A 26,549-nucleotide genomic window follows, 5' to 3' on the forward strand; every position below is an offset into this window, starting at 1 on the left:
TTCGTGCCCAGAGCCTGGCTCAGCTAGTGGGGTTCTGGGAAAGGGGCTGTCCTGGGTAGGGAGCAGGACCTGGGCCGGGGACTGCCCTTGACCTTGTTTCTAAGCGAGGAGCAGGCAGCGTGGTGGGCTGGGTGTGCAAGGTTAGCAGCCCCGGCTTCCACCCCCACCACCCCATGCGTCCCAGTCCTAGTCATCCTTCCCCTTCATCTTAGGCCAGAGCACGTGGGTGGTCTCCTGAGCTGCCCGCCAGGTGGTAGGAGGGACCCTGAGTCAGCCCAGAATGCGGGGAGCCAGTCTAGGCCAGCTGCTCCCCAGCCATCGCCCCGCCTAGCACCTACGTGGACTTGTTGAGAGCCAGCGCTGTCCAGTAGGCTTCCAGGGGCGCTGTCACCACTGCATCGAACAGCACCTCCCGCACCAGCTCCTCATCACCTGGGCCAAAAGCAAAGGACACCCAGTCACTGCTGCCCCCGATTATGGCCACAGTCTCTCCTCCTCCTCCTCCTCCTCCTCCTCCTCCTCCTCCTCCTCCTCCTCTTCCTCCTCCTCCTCCTCCTCTTCCTCCTCCTCTTTATTTGGTGGTACTAGAGATTACACCCAGAATTGCTCTACCACTGAGCTACAACCCCAGCCTTTTTTATTTTGTATTTTGAAACAAGATCTCACTAAATTGCCAAGGTTGGCCTTGACCCTGTGATCCTCCTATCTCAGCCCCCCAGGTACTGGGATTATGGGCATATGCCACTATACCCAGCTCACCCACTCTTTCTAGATTCAGGGATGAGGTGTGCCTGGGTCATGAAAAGCCATTGCGTGGCTTAAGGACATCAAGCCGCCTCTGTCGGCTGCTGTGTCCTCAACTCCAGGACAGGTGTGAGCAGAGCGGGGTGATATCTAAGCTTCTTTCCACGTCTCCTCTCTGTGAAGGGAGGTGATGCTCTGAAGGACTCCAGCCCCAATCTGCCGGGCCTGCCTCCCCCATCTCGGCCGGCCCACCTCTCAGCTCTGTGAATTTGGCCTGCCTCCATGCCTTTAAACACGCTGCTCCCTGCCTCAGGTTGCTTTCCACTCTCTTTGCATGGGCTGTCTGCCCCTCCCCGCCCCTCCTCCTCCCTCTCCTCCTCTCCCCCCCTCCTCTCCTCTCCCCTCCTCTCCTCTCCCCTCCTCTCCTCTCCTCTTCTCTTCTCTCCTCTCCTCCCCTCCCCTCCCCTCCCCTCTCCTATCCTCTCCTCTGGGCACTCTACCACTGAGTTACACCACTGGTCCTTTTTTTTTTTTTTTTTTCCATTTTGAAACAGGGTCTCCTTAAGTTGCCAAGGCTCATCTTGAACTTGAGATCCTCCTGCTTCAGTCCCTGGAGTCACTGGGGTTACAGATAATGTGCCACCATGACCCCACTTTCAAAGTCCTTCTTTTTTTTTTCTGGTGGTACTGGGGATTGAACTCAGGGGCATTCTACCTCTGAGCTATACCCCCAGCCCTATTTTATTCTTTTTACTTTGAAACAGGGTCTTATTAAGTTGCTGACACTGTCAGCAAACCTGTGATCCTCCTGTCTCAGCCTCCCAAGTCCTGGGATTACAATCATGCACCTCCACACCTGGCTTCAGAGTCCTTTATTTTTACTGAAGTAAAGTTCAAACGGCACAAAATGAACCTGTTTACAGTACAAAATTCAGTGCTGTTTAATATGCTCACTCTGGGCATAGTGGTGTACATCTGTAATCCCAATACTTGGAGACCGAGACAGGAGGGTCACAGGTTCAGGGCCAGCCTCAGCAACATAGTGACACCCCGTTTGGAAATAAATAATAATATAGGCCTGGGTATGTAGCTTAGAGGTAGCATGCCCCTGGATTCAATCCCCAGTACCACAAAAACAATGATAATGATAATAGTAGTAATAATACGCTTAAAATGTTGTAAATCACCACCTCTCACTAGTTCAAAGGAGATTCTATCAAGACCCCTGGGCTCGTTCTCATCCTTACCTTTTTTTTTTTTTTTTTTGGTACTGGGTTCCTGGAAGCCCTTCTACGTCCGGGCTACACTCCCAGACCTATTTTTACTTGGAAACAGGGTCTCCTAAGCCAGCGCGTGCAGCTGGCTTTGAACCTGCGCGATCCTCCTGTCTCTGCCTCCCAAGCGCGGGGATGACAAGCGTGCGCCCAGCATCATCCTTAGCTTAATGACACTGCACACAGGTGGCCTGTCTTGCTCGTCATTCACACATGCCCAGCTCTGTCCACACCACACCTTACTCGAGGCACTTCGTCACGGTGGCCACCACCTGCATCTCCACGGTGTGTGTCCTTGTCTACTGTCTGGTTTCTCCCCTAGATCACGAGGGTGGATCTGGGTTGTCTTTAGTACCCACCCAGGGCCTGGCACTAACACAGGCTCAGCTCAGATATGTGGATGGAGCGCATGAATGCATGAACAAACAAACAAAGAAACGAGTGTCCTGTGGGCGGGCTCCAGAGGCAGTCCTCTGGAGGATGACAGCTAGCGGGCAATGACCAAGGAGGAGGGGCGTGGCCCCGGGAGCGAGCTGGGACCTGGTGAGGGGAGCTGCAGGTAGCTCTGAGCTGGTTTAAAAGACACTGGCAGCCAGGCTTTAAGAGCCTGCAGGGCTGAGGACTTCTGCGTGCCCAGTGTCAGCTACATGCTGTTCCAGCCTGGCCCTGTCCTTTCCTTGGAGGCTGTCCCTAAGTCCTCATGTGTGCCGGGAACAGGCCTGGGGGCAGCCGCCCTCTTCTCTCAGCCCTGAGTACAGGCTCGCAGAGGCCCAGCTGGCCTCCCGAGGCGCTGACGCTACACTCACACTCCAGGTCTGGGTCCTCCCCGGTCAAGAAGCGGACCATGGCCTCCAGCTGGCTCAGCTTCCGGTGGTCTGGGTCGATATCGGTGATGCAGTAGATCCTAGAACCCAGGAGAGTCCATGTTACCACAAACAAATAAACAAACAAACAAACAGACAGACAGAAACTCCTAAACTAAAAAGCCCACCTGTCTCCTCCCTGCTTACCAGTCGCTGGCCAGGGTCAGATCAGGGTGAAGCAGGTCATGCAGCCCTGAAACCAGAGAACTCTCAGAAGGATGCTCCATTGTCAAGGGGTATGAACACGGGGTGCTCAAAATGACCGCCTGAGCCAGGCGTGGTGGCGCACACTTGTAATCCCAGTACTTGGGAGGTTGAGACAGGAGGATCACAGGTTTGCAGTCAGCTACTTAGTGAGGCCCTTTGCAACTTAGTGAGACCTTGTTTCAAAATAAAGAATAAAAAATAGGGCTGAGGGTGTCGCTCAGAGATAGAATGCCCCTGGGTTCCATCCCCAGCACCAAAAAAAGAAAAAAAAAAAGAAAAAAAAAAAAACGGCCCTGTAATCTTCTGAGTACTTGAGAGGCTGAGGTAAGAGGGTCGTAGGTTTGAGACTAGCCTCAGCAACTTAGAAGGACCCTGCTATAAAAAGGGCTTGGGGTGTAATTCTGAGACTGGGTTCAATTCCCAATACCCCCCCCAACCCCTTGGGACAAAGTTCAGAGAAAGAAAGGGGCAGAGAGACCACAGTGGTTGTCCAGGGGAGAGAGGACGATGAGAACATGCCAAGACATCCTGCTGCCTCGGCATCTATGTGTTGAGACCCCCACTCCACATAGTTTATCGGCAGAACGCCCCGAGAAAGAGGTATCGTCTCTGGCCAAAATATCCCCCACTTTTACCCTTCATGACTATTAATATTTCCTTTAACTTTCTACACGAATTGCTCCAGTGATGTGAAATCAGGACTATAAATAGAAATTGAGTCCGTGGATATAAATTTTCTAATAATTTGTATAAATGTCCTTGGCTTTGCTCAATAGTAAGGAAAAAACTGGCCAGAACTCAGATGCTGTGATAAGCATTCCAGCTGCAGCAATCACAAAGGGTCTCCGATCCTCACTCCTATCACTAGGTTAAGCTATTAACTCCGGTAACCGATAGCTCAGTTTAAGGAAACTTTGTTTACCCTTGAGATCCTGCCTAGAGACAGAGAAGATAAAATTTTGTGTGTGACTTCGAAGCAATTTAGTTGATGAACAACTTAGTTGCCAAAATACAATAGAGCCAAGGAGAAAGATTGTTGACCTTCACGCCCAGTGTGAGCGTTCCCCGAAACAGGGAGAATGCCGCATGGCTAGAAATGAAAATGACAAAATAAAGGACAGATATTCTAAATATATATGTATGAAGGAAAGGAAATACCGTAAGAGTAAGAAAGCACTTTTTCATGAAGAAGAGCTTATCATAAGAACGTCCCGACTGGGAAAGAAAGGAATTAGAAAGTTAGAAGCAGGTTGCAGAGGGTTTGTGATAAGGAAATGGATTATTAGAGACCAATAGGCCTTTAATAGGCTTTTTGTCTAAAAAAGAGTGTTCAGCAGTCAAGGAAATACATCTGACAACTAAATCCAAGAACTTCACAGTGTTATTTGTGGTGTCTTATTTGCCAAGCTGTGTTGTGAGTTTTTGTAAGCTTTCAGACTTCAGAAGGCAAAGCGGATGAGATCTGAGAGACGCCCATCGCATCTCCCTGGACCGCCACAGCTCCCCATGCTTGTCATATGTATATAGATGGAAACTTCAAAAAAGAAAGAAAAAGAAGATTCCATGAGAAGGCGTATTCTCTAAGCCCTGGGCCTTGGGCGTGCCTGTATTGCCTTTGGAATTTACCTTTGGACCTGCCCTGCTGCAATATCGGAAGAAAGATCCGGAGCTTATCTCCTAAATGCTGGACTAGTCATTTACTTTGTTTATATGTAATTTACTATTGTTTTGCTGTGATTGCCCCCCTTCCCTTTCTTTTTTTTTCTCCTATAATTAATCTCACTGGTGAAGGGTATAAATTTCTCTGGGTTCCTGTAATAAATTGTCATTGGCTCAAGAAGCCTTTGTCCACCTCAAATTCTTTCCCAAGCGCCGTACCTAAAAACTTAGGGAATTCATAGAGGGAAAGAATTGCTGCAGATAAGTCTCTGCAGAACTCCACCTGCCTTTTGCCCCATCTTTCTGAGGCTCCCGGTCGCGAGTGGACTTGCCCCCACAGGACTGAGCCAGTCGGTAACAAGAACATCATGTCTGGATGATGGAACGACGGATGTGTTAGATCATAAAGGAAGAGTGGGCGGGTTGTGGGTGAACACAGACCTCTGCCCACGTCCTCCAAGGGCTCCCTGGGCCCCTGGGCAAGATTTGCTCTTCCAAGGAGCCCAAGTGGCTGCGGATCACAGCAGGTCTGGGTAGGGAGTGCGGGGTCCTTCGCTGCCTCCCTCCTGTAAGTTTCCTGCCATCTTTCCGGGATTCACCCCCCCCCCCCAACACTGTAAGCTCCCTATTATGGTTGAATTGGGTTCCCCAAACAATATGCTGAAGTCCTGACCCCTGGTACCTGTGTGTGTGACCTGCTGAGAAGGGGTGTTGGCAGGTGTAATCAGGAAAGACAGATCATTAGGAGGCCCTCTTCCCTGTGACTGGTGGGGCAGGCCTGTGCTGCCCAGACCTGGGAGGAGCACAAAAGTCCTCCCGGAGATTGCCTTTCCAGCCTCCTTACTTACAGAGCATTTGTTACAGCAGCCTCAGCTAACACATACAGATCTGCTGCCTTGCTCTTTTTTTTTTTTTTTTTTTTTTGAAAGAGTCTTAGCTAAGTTGCTGAGGCTGGTCTCGAACTCTCAATCCTTCCCGCTCAGCCTCCTGAGCAGCTGGGATTACAGGTGTGCTCCACATACCCAGATTCCTCCCTCCCTCTTCCCAGTCTCTGTTCTCATCCCTCTGTGCCCTCTTCTGACAGACAGAATGCAGTTTTGTTCAAAGATATACACTGGGCGGCCCTCCTCAGCCTCTGCTCCAGGAAGGCCTCTTCAGATCTGACAGTACATAACTGGCTGGCCTTTGGCTTTGATGGTTTGATGACCGACTGGCAGATCTTGCATGCCCTGGACACCAGGGACACACAGGCCCCTCCCCACCCCAGGGATAGGGAGACCGTCAGACTGGCTCCGTTTTGGGATTGGCCCTGCCCAGTGTTCTAGAATCTATTTTTTTCCCATGAGTACCTTGTCTGACCCACCTTCTTCCACAGACGTGTTCCCCAGGAGGATGTATTGACCATGGCCCCGGGACAGCACCACTCCCAAGCTGGGGAGAGAAGAGACAGCACAGAGCCGTGCACGCAGTCAGTGCCTGCTCTACCTGCCTGGCTGTCACCTGCGCCAGGATCTTTGCGCACCAGCCTGGCCTCTGCAGCTGAGTCAGCGCTGCTGGGTTTTATCAGCCTTTCTTCCTGAGAAGGGTCCTGGAAATTCCATGGACCAGGAGCCCTCAGATCCTATTTATTTATTTATTTATTTATTTATTTATTTATTTATTTATTTATAGGTACTGGGGATTGAACCCAGGGGCATTCTACCTCTGAGTATACCCCCAGCCCTTTTTTTTTTTTGTTTTAAATTACTTGTTTGTTTTTGAAACATGATCTAAGTTGCAGAGGCCTCACTAAGTAGCTGAGGCTGGCTGCAAACCTGCGATCCTCTCTCAGCCTCCTAAGTACTGGGATTACAAGCGTGCACCACCACGCCCGGTCAGATCCTATTTTAATGAAGGCCCATCTTGAATCTTGCAAGGACCCCTTGAAAGTTAGAAAGGTCTGTCACGTTACTGTCCCACAAATAGGAGATTCCATGCCTCGCTGGTGAATCCTAGCGGGCCTTCTCTCCTGTCTTCCTCTCCTGGAAGAACATCAGATTTGAATCTCAAGAGCTTTGAAAGATCAATGCCTGGGTTCCCCCCCAGAAACTCCGATTCCATTGGCTTACATGGGGCCCGGGCACTGGCAGCTCTGCAGAATTCCTTGGGTATTCTAATGAGCAGCCAGGGCAGGGAGCCAGGACTTTATTGAGAAACGAGGACCATTTGTTTCCCAATTAGTATAATGCTTAGAGTCAAATATTTGTACAGTGGGAGGGAACCTGAGAGATATTCCAACTTGATTCCTTCATCTTAGAAAAAGATGCTGCTCTGAGATCCTTTAAGGAGAGCATGCCACTCCATCCTTACACCACTGCCAAGAAGTGGCTACTGTTATTATCCTCATTTTACGGATGAGGCAGCAAAGACACAGAGAGGGTGAATAAACTGACCGGGGTCACACAGCTTGCAAGTGGTGGAGCTGGGATTCAAACCAGAGTTGGACCGCAGAGGCAGCACGTTTGGCTACGCTGGCAAAGCAGGTCTAGACTTTGTTTCCTGGATGATGACCTGGGTCTTTTGCTGTTAACCACACAACTGCCAACTCCATACGGAGAAAACCCAGCCCCCGCCCCCTACACCTGGATGTTTTGTCCTGAGTGTATTATTGAAGTTCTGCCCCCCCCCCACGACTAAGGTGTGGTCCCTCACCTGAAAGGTGTGTCGCTGATGCCCGTGAAGAAGTAATCATTGGTCAGGAAAAGAACTCGCTTCTGAAAGAGCAGAACAGAGGGGTGCTCTCTGGAGAGGAGTGTGGCCCCTTGGGGTCTGCGCCACGTCTCCGCCTCCCTCACCTCCCACTCCCCAACCTCCACTGCATTCTCCATCTTCCTCCATAGGCAGAAGGATCTCAAGGCCCAGAAAACTGGGGCCCTTTGTGGGGTGGGGGCCTGGGTTTAGGTCCCCAAGGTCTAGGCCCTGCCCAGTCCATCACAGTAGCCTCCGGCCACACGGCTACTGACCACTTGAAATGTGAAACCAGTGAACGGAATATGTAAGTTTTAGTTAATTTTAATGAACATCAGTTTAAATTTGGGTGGCCATTGGCTACCACATTGGGCAATGCAGATGGACAATGAACGGTGACTCTAGATTCCTGTGGGTACACGTGTCCAGAATCCACTTACAACCTTCCTCTTTTTTTTTTTTTTTTTTGGTATGGGGATGGAACCTGTACCAGTATTGGGAATGGCCTAGGAAGATTTGAGAAAGCTCTGATCAACATATTTCGAAAATTGGTGAAGGGACTTGGTTTCTGCCCAAAAAAAGCAGGCAACTATTCCAATGTAAATTAACCTAGCTAAAGGTAATTAGCAAGTCTGTAGGAGAGGGGAACTAGGACTTCCTCATCCTCATTCTAAAGACAGGTTTACATCATAATTGGATAATCTAGCTAGGATGGGAGGAGGGGTCGACCTTCATGAAAGGAGACACCTTGCTGGGGGAGGAACCTTACAGGGACCCTTACTACCCTTACTACGTCAGAATTACATAAACAAGATGGAGGTCATGGGTATAAAAGGTCTGGTCCACATGTTGTATCTTTGGTGGGGCATTCACTCGAACCATCCCCCTATGCCACTCTTGAATGGCACGGGGCTGTAACTATTTTCTGTATTTCTATCTTTTTAATAAACTTCTTTAAATCTTCGGCAAGAGTCCGGGCTATTGTACACTTATCCTTACCTCAGGACAAGAACCCATGGTTTTTCTGTTTTGGGTTTTTTTTGTGTTTTGAGGGAAATTGTGTCAGAAACCTTAACAGGGGTCCTTGGGGACAGTTTCCCCAAAACCATAACATATTCTCAAACCGTAACAGAACCTAGGGGCATTCTACCTTTGAGCTACACCCCCAGCCCTATTTTTTATTCTTTATTTTGAAACAGGGTCTCACTGAGTTGCAAAGGGCCTCACTAAGCAGCTGAGGCTGTCCACGAACCGCGAACCGCGATCCTCCTGTCTCAGCCTCCCATAGGCTGGGATTCCAAGCGTGCACCCCCACACCCGGCTTCTACGTGCAGGAGGAAGAACGGGGGACCCTCCTTTTCACTGCACCCCTCACCAGCCACGTCCCTGCACAGCTCTGTTTTCCTTCCCCAGCTGCCTTCTTCTAGGCTGCAGTTTAATGTGTGCAGTTTGGTAGAGCGCTTGGAGGCCGGGGTGCGGGCGGCCGAGGCAGCCTGCGTTCAAGTCCAGCCTGGCTGCTCCCCGCCACGGGCCGTGACTGCATCGCTTGGCATCGCGGTTCTCGCTGTGGACCATGAGTGGTGGTGTGCCTCTTGTGTGGGGCTGCCATGAGGTGGTGCTCCGGGCTCTGGAGCTCTGGGGGTTGTTCTGTCCTTGGGCACAAGTTCATGTCACTGCGAAGGCCATGTTTTGCTGTTTGCTCAGTATCTGTTCTATTTTCTTCATAGTGTGTGTGTGTGTGTGTGTGTGTGTGTGTGTGTGTGTGTGTTGGTGCTGAGGATTGAGAGGACTGAACCCAGGGCCATTCTACCTCCTAGCCACACCCCCAGCTCCTTTTATTTTGATTTTGAAACAGGGTCTCATTAAGATGCTGAGTTTGGCCTTGAACCTGGGACCCTCCTGTCTCAGCCTCCCAAGAACTGGGAACACAGGCGGCATTCCTGCATCTGACTTCCCTTCCTTCTTTCTGACATTTCTTCCTTCACTTTGGAAACTGGAGCGAGAGGTTGGAAGTGACACAGAGGAGAGAGATACCAAAAAGAAAAAGAGAAGTTGGCTTTGGGTGGGACCTGGCTTTAGAGCAAGCAGAGGAGCGGTCCTCTAGCCTAGACTCCTTCCGGAGCCTCCTCCCACCCCCCCCCCCACCCCCCCCCCCCCCCCCCCCCCGCGCAGGCGATGGCCCATCCAGAACTGGGCTCCAGCACAGCAGCAGTGGGGGTGCGCTGGGAGGTGGCCTGGGGTCCACAACGGGGACCAGCGTGGGGGTCCACTCTCTGCCTTTGTTTTGTTTTCTTGCTCTATTACTGGCTAAGAGTAAGCAAGTTAAGGTGCCCGTTGAATAGGAGAGCAGTGCTCGCCACCTTCCCAGCTTACGGCAGGAGTGTGCAGTGTTCGTCAGATTGAGGAAGTTCCCTGCTTAAAGTGTGTCCGGTAATTTTTTCTTTTTTGGCATCTATGAATGACTTTTTTCCTTTATCCTGTTAATGTAATGAATGGCATTAATTTTTTTTTTTTCATTGTCAATTTAGCCTTACATTCTTGGGCTAGTCCACTATAGGCTATTGTTTTTTTATTTATTTATCTTTTTGGTGGTACTGGGTTTCCTGAAAGCCCTTCTACCTCCGGGCTACACTCCCAGACCTATTTTATATTTTTATTTGGAAATAGGGTCTCTTAAGCCAGCGAGGCTGGCTCCGAACCAGCGTGATCCTCCTGTCTCTGCCTCCCAAGCGCGGGGATTACAGCGTGCGCCACCATGCCTGGCCGCTATAGGCTATTGTTTATTGGTGGTACTGGAGATGGGACCCAGGGGCCTTCTACTTCCCGGCTACACTCCCAGACCTATTTTATATTTTATTTGGAAACAGGGTCTCTTAAGCCAGCCTGAGCTGGTTTCAAACCTGTGCGATCCTCCTGTCTCAGCTTCCCAAACCCAGGGATTATGAACATGCGCCACCATGCCCGGCACCAGACACTTCTTTTGAGAATTTAATTGCCCTTTTTTTTTTTTTTTTTTTGCAGTACCGGAGATTGAACCCAGGATCATTGTACTTCTGAGCTACACCCCCAGCCTTATATTTTAGTCTTTTTATTTTTGAAACAGGGTCTCATTGAGTTGCAAAGGGCCTTGCTAAGTAGCTGAGGCTGTCTACAAACCGCGATTCTCCAGTCTCAGCCTCCCGAATGCTGGGATTACAAGTGTGCGCCATCACGCCTGGCTCTGCCCATTTCTTGACTGAGTTATTTGTTTTGATTTTTCTTTTTTTGTACTAGGGATTGAACCCAGGGGGCATTCAACCTCCAAGCTATACCCCATCCCTTTTCGTTTCTTTTAAATTTTGAAGCAGGGTCTTACTAAATTGCTGAGGGTCTCAATAAGTTTCTGAGGGTCTCACTAAGCTGCTGAGGTGGGTCTCGAACCTCTGATCCTCCTGTCTCTGCCTTTCAAGTTTAGAGAAGTGCAACACCATACCTAGATGGGTCTTTTTTTTAAGCTTTTTTATTTTTAGTGTTAAGTTTTTAAAGTTTTAAAGTTTTTTATATATTCTGGATATTAGTTCCCTATCAAAAGAGTAACTGGTATTTTCTTCCACTCTGTAGGCTCTCTCTTCAGACTCCTGTTTATTTCCTTTTTAATTGAATGCCATCCCATTTACTGATCCTCCATTTTATTTCCTGAGCTTTGGGGGGGTCTTCTTGGGGAGCTTCTCTCTACCAGTGCCTATGTGTTGGGGAGTTGGTCCTACATTTTCTTCTAGAAATGCTTGAACCTCATTGTGAGCTGTAGTGACAGTGCACCAGTGAAAGTAGATTAACAATACTTGTTGCTGGGCGTGGTGCGCACACTTGTAATCCCAGCATTCGGGAGGCTGAGAACAAAGGATCGCGGTTCACGGCCAGCCTCAGCTACTTAGTGAGGCCCTCTGCAACTCAGTGAGACCCTGTTTCAAAATAAAGAATAAAAAAAGAGGGCAGGGGATGTAGCTTGGAGGTCGAATGCCCCTGGGTTCCATCCCCATACCTGCAAAAAAAACCAAACCAAAACAAAAATGTGTCTTTGTGGACAGCCTCAGCTACTTAGTGAGGGCCTTGCAACTCAGTGAGACCCTGTTTTGAAATAAAGAATAAAAAAGATCTGGGCATGGTGGCACACGCTTGTAATCCCAGCATTTGGGAGGCTGAGACAGGAGGATCGTGGTTCGTGGACAGCCTCGGCTACTTAGTGAGGCCCTCTGCAAATTAGTGAGACCCTGTTTCAAAATAAAAAATAAAAATAGGGCTGGGGGTGTAGCTCGGGGGTTGAATGCCCCTGGGTTCTATCTCCAGACCCGAAAAAAAAAATAGGGCTGGGGGTGTACCTCGGAGGTAGAATGCCCCTGGGTTCCATCCCCAGTACCCCCCAAAAAGAAAAGAAAGTTGTCTTTTGAGAAGTGAGAGGACAACAGGAGTAGTCTTACTGCACCGCCTGGCGTCTCCAGTGCGGTCGTCTCTCCCGTCTGTCTCACCTGCGTCTGGCCTCATTGCTCTTTGAATTTCCTGCAGCCCTTCCTGCAGTGTGGGTCTCAGAGTGATCAAGCCTGTTTTTGTTTTTTTCTTTTTTTGGTACTGGGGATTGAACCCAGGGGTATTCTACCTCTAAGTGACACCCCCAGCTTTATTTTATTCTTTATCTTGAAACAGGGTCTTACTCAATTGCAGAGGGCCGCACAAGGTAGCTGAGGCCGGCCACCAGCCTGCCATGGATCCTCCCGTCTCGGGGTCCCAAGGACTGGGGTTACACGCGTGTGCCCCCATGACCAGCAAGCCTCTGCTTTCTTTATCTGAAAACATCTTTATTTTACCCTCTTTTTGAGACTATTTTCTCTACATATAGAAATGTGGGTTGGCAGCCTCCTCTCCCCCACTTTATCACCCTGAGGATGTTATTTTTTTGTTCTTGAATGAGAAGTTAGCACTCTTATTGTTTTCCGGTATCTAGCGCATCTTTTTTTTGTTTTCCTTTGACTTTCTTTGAAAATTGTCTTTTATCTGTGATTTCAGTAGCGGGACCCTCTTGTGGTTTTCTTTTGACCCTGTGAATCGTTTACTGAAATTATAGGATCAGTCTGTTGATGTTTTTACCAAATGTGGGCGAGTTTGGGCCATTGGTTTCCCCAACGCTGCTCTCCCCTCTCCTCTCTCTCCCTGCTGGGACTCCAGGAGCACCATCATGGTCCTGTCCCACAGTACCAAGGTCCCTTTTCTTCCTCCTTCCTTCCATCCCCCGTTCTCCACATTGGAGGCTTCCTGCTGACCCATCTTCAAGGTTCACTGTCCTTTTTTTCTCTCCAATTTGCTGGCAAGCTCACCCAATAAAATTTCTCTTTGGTTACTAGACTTCATGGCTTTAAAGTTTCTATTTAGCACAAGCCACAAAAGCAAAAATAAGTAAGTGGGATCACAGTGTTCCCTTCAGCACAGCAAAGGGAACAGTCAACAAAATAAAAAGGCAACCTACAGCCTAGGAGAAAAAATTCCTAAGTTATATATTTGATAAGGGGCTAATACCCAAATATATAAAGAATTCACACGACTCAGCATCAAAACCCGAAATAATCCAACTGAATGGGAGAAGGGCCTGAAGAGGTATTTCTCAAAAGAAGATATAAACATGTCAACAGGCACATGAAAAGGTACTCATTGTCACCAATCATCAGGGAAATGCAAATCAAAATCACAGTGAGCCAGGTGAGGTGGGTTAAGCCTGCAATTCCAGTACTTAAGAGACGGGCTGAGACAGGAGGATTGCAGGTCGGGGCCAGCCTCAGCAACTTAGTGATGTGACGTGACAGGATATTATTCAGCGCTAAGGACTGAGATCCTGTCATTTGCAATGACATGGATGAAACTAGAGGACATTATGTTAAATGAAATAAGCTAGACACGGAAAGACAAATACTGTGTGATCTCAACGGAATCATACAAATCTTTTTTTTTTTTTTTTTTTTTTTTTTTTTGGTGGTACTGGGGATGGAACCCTTCTGGGCTACGGTCCCAGAACTAGTTTTTATATTTTATTTGGAAACAGCGTCTCTTAAGCCAGCGAGGCTGGCTTCGAACCTGCGCGATCCTCCTGTCTCCGCCTCCCCAGCACGCGGACTATAAGCGTGCACCACCATGCCTGGTGAATCATACAAATCTTAAAACAAAAAATCAAATATATTTAAACAGAGAGTATAATGGTAGTTATTAGGGGCAGGGAGATGGGTAGGCAGAAAATAAGGAGAAGTAGGTGAAAAAGTACAAACTTATAGTTATGCAGTGACTAAATCTAGAGACCAATTATTATTATTATCATTTTACTATTTTTATTATACTGGGGATGGAACTCAGGGCCATTCTACCTCCAAGCTACACTTCCAGCCCCCTTTTTTATTTTGAAACCAGGTCTTGCTAAGTTACTGAGGTTGCCACTAAGTTGCTGAGGCTGGCCTTGAACCCACGATCCTCTGAAGTGGGCTCCTGACAAATTTGATTTCCCAGATGTTGGCCCAGGCTGCTATTTTGGCATTTTGGGGATTTTTCAGCCATATTTTAAATTGGATTTTTAGCAGTGTCCTTCAGACAGCATCTACCCTCCGGTTTCCCAGGCCTGACACTTCTCCCATTCATGTTTCTTAGTGTGATGTGTTTGGCACCGCGGGAGTTTGCAAGCCCTGCTCTGAGTGGTGCTGGGGTTGCTGCCGCTGTCCTTGGCAAAGCCACCATGGAGGCCTGTCTGGAGATGAGAAAGGTCTGAATTGATCTGTGGGAAGTAAAGGCGCCTGTAAAGTCCCCTGGAGAAAATAACAGAACAGGTGAGCAGATGCCAGGAGGATGGCTTGAATGAAAACAAGTACCCTGCATGGCTTGAGGAGGCCGTCCTTGGCCAGACCTGAACTGAAGTTTGTTGTGTGGTGTAACAAGCTTGTAAGCTGAGGTGTGGCCCAGCAGGCTGGCCTGGCAGCGCAGACACAGTGACCCTGGCTGGCGGCTCTGGCTCCGTGAGTAGGAGAAGGCGAGGGGCAGGCTGCAGGCTGCAGGTGGCGGCCAGCACTGTGCAGCGACACCAGGGGAGTATGGTCGTAGCAGGTGAGTGCACTTAGAGGCTGGGGCCATTGTGCTGGTCTCATACTGAAGTGGGCTCAGGAGTGCCGGCCATGGAGGGAAGGATAAAAAATTAAAGAGGCATAGCGAGATCCTCTTTTAAAATAAAATTAAAAAGGGCTGGGGTGTGGTACAGAAGTAGAATGCCCCTGGGTTCATTCCCCAGTGATACACACACAGGCAGAGACACACACGATTAAAAGATTAAAAAGGGCTGAGTGAGGTCTAATGGTATAGAGGGAGAGGAGAAGACGGTGAATTTTTTTTTCAGGTCTCATGCACGCTGGGCAAGTACTCCACCACCGACCTACATCCTCAGTCCCCAAGATGGTGGAGTTTCTTTGGTGGGGGTACTGGGAATTGAACCCAAGGGCATCTACTCCTGAGCTACAACCCTAACCTTTTTATTTTTTATTTCAAAACAGGGGCTTGCTTCTTTGCTGAGGGTCCCACTAAGTTGCTGAGGCTGGACTCCAGCCTGAGATCCTCCTGTCTCAGCCTCCCAAGTGCTGGGATTACAGGCGTGTGCCACCAGGCCTGGCTCAAGACCGTAGATTTGAAAGATTTGGATGCTCTCCCACAGAGACCGGGGAAACGTTTAAGGCTGAAGAGATGAGAATTCGGGGCCAGTCTTTCAGGAAGACTCTTATGCAGTGATGGCTAGGTGGTATACGGTTTAAATTTATAATGTATCTTCTGGGTGACCCCAGACAAGTTCTGCGCCTCCTTGAAGCTTTAAAATGGGGCTAGGATAGTACCTGCTTCCTAGGGTTGTATAGATTAAGTAAATAAACTGGGCTTCTTCTCAGCCCAGTTTCTAAGATGTAGGCTGCCATTATTATTAGTAGTAGTAGCAGTAGTAAGACATGAACACCTATGGGCTATGAAATGCCCATCATCCTATTTTGTGTTGAAGCACCCACGTATCGGGAAACCTTTGTTAAACTGCAAATGTGCAGCCAGATGGTTTATTAGCAGAAATGATGGGCAGAGGTTTTTGAAGTGTGGATTGCTGCGTAGGTTAGGGCTCCGCCTCAGTGGCTTGGAGCAGTGTGCAGGCAGCTTGAGGCGGTTGAACACTGAGAGAAAAGAGTGGAAGACACACTACCCACTGCTTCAGATGTTGTGTATGAGATGTAGCATGGCCAAGCCAGGTGCGCCAGCGCACACCTGTAATCCCAGTACTTGGGGAGGCTGAGACAGGAAGATTGCAGGTTTGAGGTCAGCTTCAGCTACTCGGTGAGACTCTGTTTCAAAATAAAAAATAAAAAGGGCTGGGGGTAGAGGGTGTGGTGACGCAGGCTTGTAATCCCAGTACTTGGGAGGCTGAGACAGGTGGATGCAGGTTCATAGCCAGCCTCAGCTACTTAGTGAGGGCCTCCTCAAATTAGTGAGACCCTGTGTCAAAATTAAAAGAGTAAAGCCAGGCGTGGTGGCGCACGCTTGTAATCCCAGCATTCGGGAGACTGAGACAGAAAGATGGTGGTTCGCAGGCAGCCTCAGCTACTTAGTGAGGCCCTTTGCAACTCAGTGAGACCCTGTTTCAAAATAAAGAATAAAAAATAGGGTTAGAGGTGTAGCTCGGACGTAGAATGCTCCTGGGTCCCATCCTCAGTACCACACACAAAAAAATTAAAAGAATAAAAAAAGGGGCGGCGGCTAGGGTATAATAGTTCAGCAGTAGAATGGCCCTGGGCCCTAGGTTCATTTCCTAGTACAAACAAGAAAAAAACTTCCATCACAGATGAAATAGTCTGGCAGGCCCAGACTAGGTGTGAGCCTTGTGCACCTACGTGAGTGTGGGTCTCCTTTGATAACAGTGGGAGTGCAAGGAAGGAACTCAAGTGCTCTGGGTCAGGAGAAGGCACAGTCATCATAGGTGGTCTGACAGCACTGATATTACCTTGGCTGCCCAAGGGACGGCCGGCTCAGCTCTGAGTTTATAAAAAACAAAACAAAACAAAACAAAACAAAACAACAACAACAACAACAACAACAACAACAACAAAACGGGCAATGCCGCAGAAATCAGATAGTGGTCCCAAGGAAAACCCTGCACTGGTCTAGAAGCGAGGCTCGCCTCGCCTGTCCTTCCCAGTGTCTTCTGTTTGGCCTCCGTGGGGGCCTGTGTTTGTGGAAGAGCTTGGGTCTAATTGTTGCAGACAGATGCTGTGTTCTCTCAGCTGAGGCAGATGGGCAGCGGGAGGAGGAGGTGTGGGTGTGAGTGGGAGGAGGTGACATTTGTAAATATGTCAAGGGACGATGCAGATTCGGTGGATGCTTGGGAACCTTTTAAAAGTGAGAAGATAAAATGCACATCTAAAGGATGTGCAGGCCTGTGAGGGTAGTCATGGCAAGTGAGGGTATCGATTCTTGACTCTCAGTGGTGAAACGGGATGAAAATCAGCCATGCGGAGTAGTGAACATTTTCAGCCTCTTCCCATACAACATGTTCCCAGCAGAGCTGGCGACAATTCGCAAAATTAACTGTCACATTTCCCCTTTCCATCATAAACAACCAAAGGGCCAAATAGCAGGCAGCAGAAGGAGGAGAGAAGAGCTGAGAGTGACGGCGCCAACCTACCTTGCTCAGCTGTCTCCAAAGAGCACAGCGTTGACATGAGCATCCTTGACCAGGGTGTTTCAGGGGCTGCTGCCCCTGCCACAACAAGCACCCAGGTCCTAAGCCCTGATTCAGCAAAGTCCAAGTCAAACCTCAAGCTTTTCTTTGATTTTCATAATTCTGCCTCTGCTCTCACCCCTTACCTCTTTGTCCAGTGGAACCTTTACATCCATAGAGAAAGAGCCTGTCTCCCCATTGATCATGGCTGTTCTGAGCTTCAGGAGGAAAGACGATAGTGTTAGTTCCTTGGTTCACACTGGAGGGGTGACAACACTGAGCTTGACTGGTCAGACCACGGTGGAACTGTTATATTTTGGATTTAGAATGACCCCCAGACCACACAGAGATAAGGCAGCCATGTTTGAGGTGGGGCTTGGTTGCTGAGGAGGGGTCCCTGGGGCTGTGGCCTTGGGGATTATATCCCTCTCATCCCTTTGTTCTTATGTTTTTGCTTCCCGCCTCCATGATGTGAGAGAAGAACCCTTGTGTGTGTGCTCTCTCTGCTCCCTGTGTCATGTCCTGAGGTCTGCCAACTTCACCTGGCCTAACATGGACTGAACCCCTGAAATCTTCAGAATTGTGAGCAAATAAATCCCCTTCTTCTAAGTTGTGGTGGTCATGTATTTTGGATTTCAGCAGTGAGAATGCTGGCTGAAACATGGTCTCTTGGGACACTTGCTTCTTCCTTTTTTCCACTGAGTGGGATGCTGGGAGGGAGGATAGACCTGACTCTAGATGCCCTTTAGCTTTGACTTTGCACATCTACCCAGGCAGTGCTCCAGAAGGGACCGGTCCATGGGTGCAAGGCGGCACGTCACTGAGACATGATTCCCGTAGGATGTGATACCAAGCCCCAAAGCTAGGCTAAGACGTGAGGGAAAGTCAAACTTTGGCTTACAGGTGCAATTCCATTCAGCCTCAGTCATCCTTATTACTCGGGAGGATGTTATGTTTTCATGACAGTATCTTGAAGGATGTGAGCACTACAAGAATTGCTTCTGGCTTGGGCTTGGAAAGGCTCTGAGAATGAACCTCTCTGTGTGTGAGGAACAGAGCAACCTCAAAGCTTGCGGCCACACATATGTCGGCCAAAGAGCTAAATGAACCAGGTTCTCCTTCCCCACTCACGATTTCAGCTCGGTCTTCCCACTCCACTTCGGAGAGATCCACACTATTGTAGTTGGGTTTGGGTTTCAGCTTCTTCCCCTCTCGGTACTGGAGTACGTCGGTCAGGAAGAAAAACATGAGGTTAGCATATGACCCTGCTCCTGTTTCTTCCCGCCTCTAAAGCCTTCTGGGTATATTCATAAAATCAAAACATCTCAGTGATTCCTTAAATTTACCTGGACCGCACATCCACCCAATGACAAGCTTCCCTTGCCAACATCTGCGACAGAAGATCTCAGGGCCTCTGGTGCATGTGTCCCCAGATGGGAAGCTCTCTGTTTCGAGAGTCAGCTTGTCAGAGTTTGGACAGTTCTTCCTCCTACAGAGTTGAAATCTGTCTCCCTGTAACTTTCACCCATTGATCTTAGTTCTTTCCCCTGAAGCCACACAGATGGCATCCTCCCGACAACCCCTGAGGCTTTCGGAGACTTCTCCAGGCATTCCCAGGTGGCAGAGCCTCGGCTCCCGGTGACTCTGCTTTACTTTGCTCCCATAGTGGACTTCTCAGGACAAGTCAGTATTTCGCTTGGACCTGACCAGGGCGGTGTGGGTCAGTGTCACAGTTGTGACTGCCGCGGAGGGTTCTGCTGGGCTTCCTGGACAGCGACACCGCATCCGCAGCTCCGATGGTGACTGCAGCCAGTAAGCCCCCCTCCGTCTTCCTCTCACTGCACACTGTTAAATTACATCTCCACGGTCATAGGCTTGGGCATTGTGCATTTTGAGAGCTTTCTAAGTAACCATGATATATTTAATCACCTTCATTTTGGCTCACTGTTTGAGAAGAATACTAATTTTTTCACTTAATGTATTAGCCTTACATTCTAGACTTCCTGGCATCTGCCTCCTGCACTTTCATCTTGATAGAATTATTGAATGGGAGCCACCATCATATCTGCAATGCTGAATAATGACCTCTCTTCAACATGACACAGAGTCATTGATCAACACTCTTGAGTGCCATCATTATTTTCTGGAGTGACGATCTCCCTCTCCCTCTCCCTCTCCTTCTCTCTCTCTCTTTCTGTTTCTCTCATGCCAAGACAGGCATTGTCAAGTTGTCTGCTATCAGATGTTCAGCACTTCCCAGCTTTAGTTTAGTTCCAGCAAATAAAGGATAGAGCTAGTTTATCACCAGAGTCAATTAAAAATCAGAGTGCTGACTGTCGTCAAATGAGGCACGTAGCAGACGCCTGGGTGGTTGAAGTTTCTGTCACTGTGTATCTTGCTTCTGCCAGTATTTTTTCCTTGTTTACTCATTTTTCCCCCAGGAAAGCACCATTTTGGTCTCTTGCTTGTCCAGCACATCTTCCACAATGGTGCCCCTTTAATTCTTCCCTCGCCCATGCCTGCACAGGGCTCCCATTCTTGGCCCGATCAAGGTCAGTTTTCATGAAACAGCCCTGTCCCACCATCTTCTCCATGTGGGGGATCTGTTTCTCTTCTTTTCTCTTCTTTTTTATTTTTTTAATTTTCTGGCACTGGGAATTGAACCCAAGGACAAACTTTGAGCTACAACCCCACCCCTATTTTGTTGTTGAGGATTGAACTACTCAGGGGCATTCTACCTCAGAGCCATACCTCAACCTTTTTTTTTTGTTTGTTTTAAATTTTTTTTGTGTGTGTGTGGGTCTGGGGATGGAACCCAGGGGCATTTGACCTCCGAGCTACACCCCTGCCTTAATTTTTATTATTTATTTTGAAACAGGGTCTCACTGAGTTGCAAAGGATCTCACTAAGTAGCTGAGGCTGGCTTCGAACCGCGATCCTCTAGTCTCAGCCTCCTGAATGCTGGCATTACAAGCGTGCGCCACCACGCCCAGCTTTGTTTATAATTTTTAAAGAAGGTCTCACTAGATTGCTGAAAATCTTCTATTGCTGAGGCTGGTCTCAAACCTGCGATCCTCCTGTCTCAGCATCCCAAGTACTGCAGTCACAGGCATGTGCCACTGGGCCCAGCTCCATGGGATCTGTTTCTTTGGCAACATTCCGTTGCTGTTTTCTGAATCTGGATGACCTATAACACCATCTTTAGTGCCTCATACTAAAACTATAATTCCACCTTGGTAAGGTCACTGACATAGAAAGACTCCAGGCCAAGACCTGTAATTGACCTTTGTGTAATTTGTTACTGGAGACTATCCATTATTTTCCTGATGATGCCTTCCCTAAGAGATTTCATGTCATTGGCTTCACCACACACTTTGTTATGTAATCGTGTCCCATGTGGTATCATTCCCTGTTCCATTTTATACCTCTTATTTCCTTAATTAGATCTACATTTCTTCTGTTTCTAGTGTTCTTTGAAGGCCAGGCACATAGTAGGTCTCCAATACAACCCGATTGGTGAAAAACTTGCTTACATTGATCTTGTTTACATTGATGGGGACAGGCGGGTTTCTCACCAGTGCCCTTAGTTCTACCAGTCAGCGACAGGATCCACACATGTACCGCTCCCCTGGTGAATCTTTTTTTTTTTTTTGGTGGTGTTACTGGGGTTCCTGGAAGCCCTTCTACCTCTGGGCTACACTCCCAGACCTATTTTATATATTTATATATTTTATTTGGAAACAGGGTCTCTTAAGCCAGCGCAGCTGGCTTCGAACCTGCGTGATCCTCCTATCTGTCTCCGCCTCCCAAGCGCGGGGATTACAAGTGTGCGCCACCATGCCCGGCTGTTTAACTATTTTTATGAACTACCCCCAACTCCATGTCAATAAGGTCTGTACCTACCAAGGGTCGGAGGTCAGGATGCGAGAGGATGTAGCCGTTGTTAGTGTTCAGAAAGGCATAGCCATGTACCCCGAGCTGCCAAGGTCAGGGGTGGGAGAGCGTTAGACAGCTGTCTGTGTCAGTGATGGGGCTGCAGGATGGTCAAAGACGGCGGCTCACAGGAGCCCGGGTCTCAGACGGGAGTGCGGCTGAGCCCGGCACGCCTCCAGCCACCCCGTCAGAAGTCCTCTCCAAACGCTGCTGTGAGCGCAGCCGTGACCTTGGGCATTACCATCTGCTCTTTCCCACCACATTATCTAGGTGCTCTGAGGGCATCTACTCACTCTCAAAACAGGACTGTGAGGCACGGAGGAACAGATTGAGAAACTGATGCACCAGGTAGGGAAGGAGCTTGCTGAAGGCCACCGAGCAGGTCGCAGCTAGTGGTGGCAAGGGGTGCCAGAAGGACCAGCTGCCACTGCCATGGCTTGTCTGGGCCCTGAATGGAAGCGCCCCGCCCAGCTCAGGGCTTGGGTGCCAAGTCTGGCGAAAGGCTACTAGGACTGGGGGCGGCTCCCGGGGAGCTTGTGCCCACCCTGTTATAGTTCGGATCGTACGTGTTGCCCTAACGCCCATTACTGAAGGCTTGGTCCCAGCCCCTGGTGCTATGGAAGGCTGTGGACCCTGTAGAAGGTGGAGCCCCATGGAAGGAAGTTAGGTCGTTGGGAGTGTGCCCTTGGAGGGGATATCAGGACCCCGGCCCCTTCCTGTCTCTCTTTGCTTCCTGGCTACTACCAGGTGAATGTTCTCCCCCTGCCACATGCTTCTGCTGTGATACATTGCCTCACCGCAGGCCCCAAAGTGACAGGCTAAGCATTCACGGATTGAAACCTCTGAAACCTTGGGCCTAACTAACCTTTCCTTTGTATAAATTGATTTTCTCAGGTAATTTGTCACAGCAATGGAAAGTGAACTAACACGCCCCCTCGGGGCCCTGACCCAGGCTCACCTTGTACCTCGGTGCCAGCTTCATCAGCTCTCTCAGGGTCACATCAGACCCCACCACACCCAGGAGAATGCCGTGGGAGCGCTGGGAGGAAAAATGCAAGGGTCAAGGGGAGACGGGCCTCCCTGTGCACAAGGCCAGACTGGACCAGGCCTTTCCAGAGCTCAGGAGAGGAAGCCGCTTATGCCTCAAGTGGACCTTCCTCTGCTGTTAAGATTTTAGGCTGAGGGCATTGGAATGAAAAGTTAGAACTTATCAGAAAAGGCCCCAGGCGCCATCTCAGCTGCTGGGAAGATTAATGTCCAGCATTAATATTTAAGTGGTAATATTTAAACGAAATAAAAAGTTGAATGAACCATTAATCTTCGCAGCAGAGGCTGAAGTAGAGGATCCTGGGGACCATAACTCATAGGTGCTCTGCAGCACACGGGGCAGGAAGGAAGCAGCCCCTGACCACACAGGACAGAGGCTCCAGAATTTCCTCGCTGAGGCCTTTACGAGCAGAGTCTGCCCTGCCTGCGGCCTGTGTGGTTTTGCTGGAAGGCCAGCAGAAGTCCTGTATCCCAATGTGGTGGTCCCAAGGGTGGACCAAGGAACTGACCCCAAGTGGCTGAGTAGGGCTTCTGGGGGAGCTGTGGGAAAGCACAGATGCAGCCCCACCCTTGACCAAGAGGTTCTGATGTGGCTGGTGTGGCGGGGCTGGGGATCTGTGCCGACACCCCTGGGGTGGCTCTGGTGTTCCGCGGTCAGGAACAGCTGGTCTAAAGACGCCAGCCCGAGGCCGGGGTCCTCAGCCCTCTGCCGGGGTCCTCAGCCCTCTGCCACCTCCTGGGGACCAGGCACTCACCGTTTCGTTCTTTTTGCTGAAGACAGGCATGGCTACCGTAGTGAGGAGCATCAGACTCTGCGCCTTCGAGGTAAAGAGCTACCCGGGAGGAAAGGGCGGAGCTGAGGGAGCAGAGGGCCCAGCCTGCCCCTTGCAGCATGGGGACCACAGGCCAGGGTTTCTCTCAGGGGGGAGGACAGCTCAGAGGGGAGCAGGAGGACGGGGTGGTGAGTGCAGGGGAGTCAGGGAGAGAGGTAGCTGCCGGGAGGACGGGGTCAGGTCACTTGGCAAAGTCCTGAGCCCACAGCACGGTCACTAGGCAACCTCATCTCAGCCAGGCCAAGGACAGGCCCATTTGGGGCCTGCTCGGAAGCGAAGAGGTTTAGCAAATCTTGACTTTTCTAGAAACTTTTGGTAGTAACCTGAGGCAGCTACAGCCCAGGGTGGTTAAGGGGAAGAAGGATGCTGGCCCAGAGGCGGCCCCAAACAGAGGAGCGTGTAGGAGGAGCCTGGTGTGGATGTGCCGCAGCCGTCCTCTGCCTCCGGTCACTCCGGCACACCCGAACAGACCCAACAGCTCTGTCCACTCGGAGCCGCTGTTGTGCCCAGGCCCAGAGGTGGCTCCTGCCCGGTCCCTCATCTGACTACACGGCTCCCGTTACCTTGACAGGGCTCTGCGTGCGTGCCCTACTCTGTAACAAAGATGAACCCTCTCCTGAGCTGACCTTGGTTCAGATCCACCCAAGAAGGGCACTGAGTTATACATATCTACACTAGACTTTCTTGGAAAAGGAAGAACTTTTGACCATCACCTCTCTCCCCCAATACCTTATCTGATTTTTTTTTTTTGCAAAAAAAATTTCATTCATTTTTCATTCATTTTCATTTTAGATGGAACCCTGGGTTCCATCCAAACTACACCCCAGCCCTATTTTTTATTTTGAACCAGGGCCTCATGGAGTTGCAAAGGGCCTCCCTCACTAAATAGTAGCTGAGGCTGTCCACAAAGCACGATCCTCCTGTCTCAGCCTTCCAAACACTGGGAATACAAGTGTGTGCCACCACGCCCAGCTCCTATCTAATTTTTTAACGCAGAGTTTGGAAGTGAGGTTTTCTGGTGGTACTGGGGTTCCTGGAAGCCCTTCTACCTCCGGGCTACTCTCCCATACCTATTTTATACTTTTTTAAAATGTGGAAACCGGGTCTCTTAAGCCAGCGTGGCTGGCTTCGAACCTGCGCGATCCTCCTGTCTCCGCTTCCCAAGTGCGGAAATTACAAGGGTGCGCCACCACACCCGGCTCGTAAGTGATGTTTTCTAAAGCAAATCACACTGAGGCTAAGTGTCCTGCACTCAGGCACATCTCTGGGCGCATGGCATCTTTCAAGTCTCGCTCCGTTGCAGGTTACTGGTGCTGCTACAGGGAAGCAGGTCTGGGCAGCTCCTTCCTGCCGCACCCTCCTTCAGGAAAACTCAAGCTTGAAGCTCACAGCTGCCCCTGTGCTCTTGTATCTGGACAGTGGCACCAGGTTGGGACACCTGCCCACTCAGTGGACAAACACTCTCCCCTCAGAAGCTTCAGAAATGGACCCAGGAGAGTGCAGGGAGCCCTTGATTTCTGGACTCCAAAGTCCAGGAGGAGAAGCGGGAAGAGGAAGACAGAGGAGATGCGTGACAAGGGGCTTCTAACCAAGGGAATAGGTACCGTGGCCTATTTTTGGTGTTTGAGATTGAACCTAGGGGCATTCTACTTCTGAGCTACACCCCCAGCCTTATTTTGTTGTTGTTGTTGTTTTATTAAATTTGAAACAGGGTCTTGTTAAGTTGCTGAGGCTACCTTGAACCTGCGCTCTTCCTGTCTCAGCCTCCCAAGTAGCTGGGATTAAAAATGAGCTTGACCATGTTGACCATGTGCGTAACAGGTTTTTTTTTTTTTTTTTTTTTTTTTTTGTACTAGGGATTGAACCCAGGTTTTTTTTTTTTTTTTTTTTAACTCTGAGGTACAATCTTACCCCCTTTAAACATTTTTTGTTTCTTTTTTGAAACAGGGTCTTCCTAAGTTGCTGAGGCTGCCCTCGAACCTACTATCCTCCTGTCTCAGCCTTCCAAGTACTGGGATTACAGGCGTGTGCCACCGAGCCCGGCTGGTATCATTGTTTAAAAACAAAAAAAGATGGAACCGTGACTTTGTGTGTGGCCCGGGAGTGAAGAAGAGACCCTGAAGGTCAGGTTGTCTTGCCCGAAGGATGGCCTGGCACAACCCTTTGGCAGCCATTTTCACATGTTCACAGGGAAGCAAGGTTTTGCCTCTGCACACCTTCCTTCTTCTTACTCTCCAAGCACACACCCAAACGCTACCACCCCAGATGTGCCGCCATTATCCGAGTCAGGCTGACCTCACTGGAAGTTGGGGTTCTGAAGGCTTGCCCTGTGCCAGCTTCCTTACCCACCAGCGGAGCGCACCTCACGTGCACTGGGGAGGCTGCGCAGCCAGCCACGTGTGCCAAGCTTGGCACGCCCCCTGCCCTTCGCTCGTCCCTCCCCTCCGCCTGTCTCCTGTTTCCCTCGGGGACCTTGGACAGATGGGCCCAGTGAATGGTGGCCACCTGGACAATGGTGGGCTGAACCTACCTCCGTGAACGACTCCCTTCCCACCGCCCTCATGCCTGGAGTTGGGTTTCAGTGAGTTCCACTAGCACTGGCCAGGAGGACGGGGCCACTTGCAGGGACCAGCTAAGGCAGCTGCAGGAAGGACCTGGGTCCCCGATGGCTCCGAGAGGTTCATCTCCAAGCCTCTTTAGCTTCTGTCTTATTTAAGACTATTTTCAGGTCTTTCTTTTTTTGATACTAGGGATTGGCCAGGGACATTCTACCTCTGAGCTGCACCCCCCCTTTGCTTTTTTTTTTTTTTTTTTTTTTTTCCTGAAACAGGGTCTCACTAAGTTGCTGAAGCTGGCCTCGAACCTGTGATTCTCCTGTCTCAGCCTCCCATCTACTAGGATCACACACATGTGCAACTGGGCCCGGTTTCGGGTCTCTTAATCCTACTCTGATGTGTGATCCCTGTTGCTGGTGGCTGCATGTGTGTGTGACTTGAGAAGGGGCCGGAAGGTCCCCCTTCCCCAAACATCTCACCTGACGCTCTACCTCTGACATTTATCACTTTGTGTGAGACATTGCTTCCAAAGCCTTCTTTGAAATGTTCGCAGGGATCCCAGGAGGGATCGTATGTGACAAAGCTGTAGGATGATGAGTTACTGGTGTGAGTAAGAGGCGGGCCACAAGGACATGGAGGGATCACCGGGCAGTGGTCCTGCCAGTGGGCTGAGGGCCACCAGGGATGGGCGGGATGCACGAAGGCGCTTATTCACTTTTTTGGGGGGGTGCTGGGATTGGGATTGAGCTCAGGGGCATTCTACCTTTTGAGCTATACCCCCAAACCTTTTTTTTTTTTGGTGGTACTGGGGTTCCTGGAAACCCTTCTACTTCTGAGCTACACTCCCAGACCTATTATATATTTTTTATTTGGAAACAGGGTCTCTTAAACCAACAAGGCTGGCTTAGAATCTGTGTGATCCTCTTGTCTCCTCCTCCCAAGCGCGGGGATTACAAGCGTGC

The 26,549-nt window shown here is 49.7% G+C and overlaps 1 protein-coding gene across 1 annotated transcript in view; it reads right to left on the reverse strand.

Annotated features, from left to right (window-relative positions):
- CACNA2D4 (calcium voltage-gated channel auxiliary subunit alpha2delta 4) overlaps nt 1–26,549 on the reverse strand; it is a gene marked incomplete at both ends in the record, with an annotated part of 119,909 nt that overhangs the window by 60,080 nt on the left and 33,280 nt on the right. Inside the window, 10 exons of the mRNA XM_080704954.1 lie at nt 339–432; nt 2,825–2,922; nt 3,029–3,074; nt 6,111–6,178; nt 7,439–7,500; nt 17,366–17,437; nt 18,351–18,437; nt 21,123–21,197; nt 22,111–22,191; nt 22,955–23,032. Of these exons, the coding sequence (XP_080561080.1) occupies nt 339–432; nt 2,825–2,922; nt 3,029–3,074; nt 6,111–6,178; nt 7,439–7,500; nt 17,366–17,437; nt 18,351–18,437; nt 21,123–21,197; nt 22,111–22,191; nt 22,955–23,032 (761 nt within the window). The remainder of the gene's footprint in view (nt 1–338; nt 433–2,824; nt 2,923–3,028; nt 3,075–6,110; nt 6,179–7,438; nt 7,501–17,365; nt 17,438–18,350; nt 18,438–21,122; nt 21,198–22,110; nt 22,192–22,954; nt 23,033–26,549) is intronic.

This window comes from Muscardinus avellanarius (genome assembly GCF_963383645.1).
Source record: "Muscardinus avellanarius genome assembly, chromosome: 11".
NCBI classification, from domain to species: domain Eukaryota; kingdom Metazoa; phylum Chordata; class Mammalia; order Rodentia; family Gliridae; genus Muscardinus; species Muscardinus avellanarius.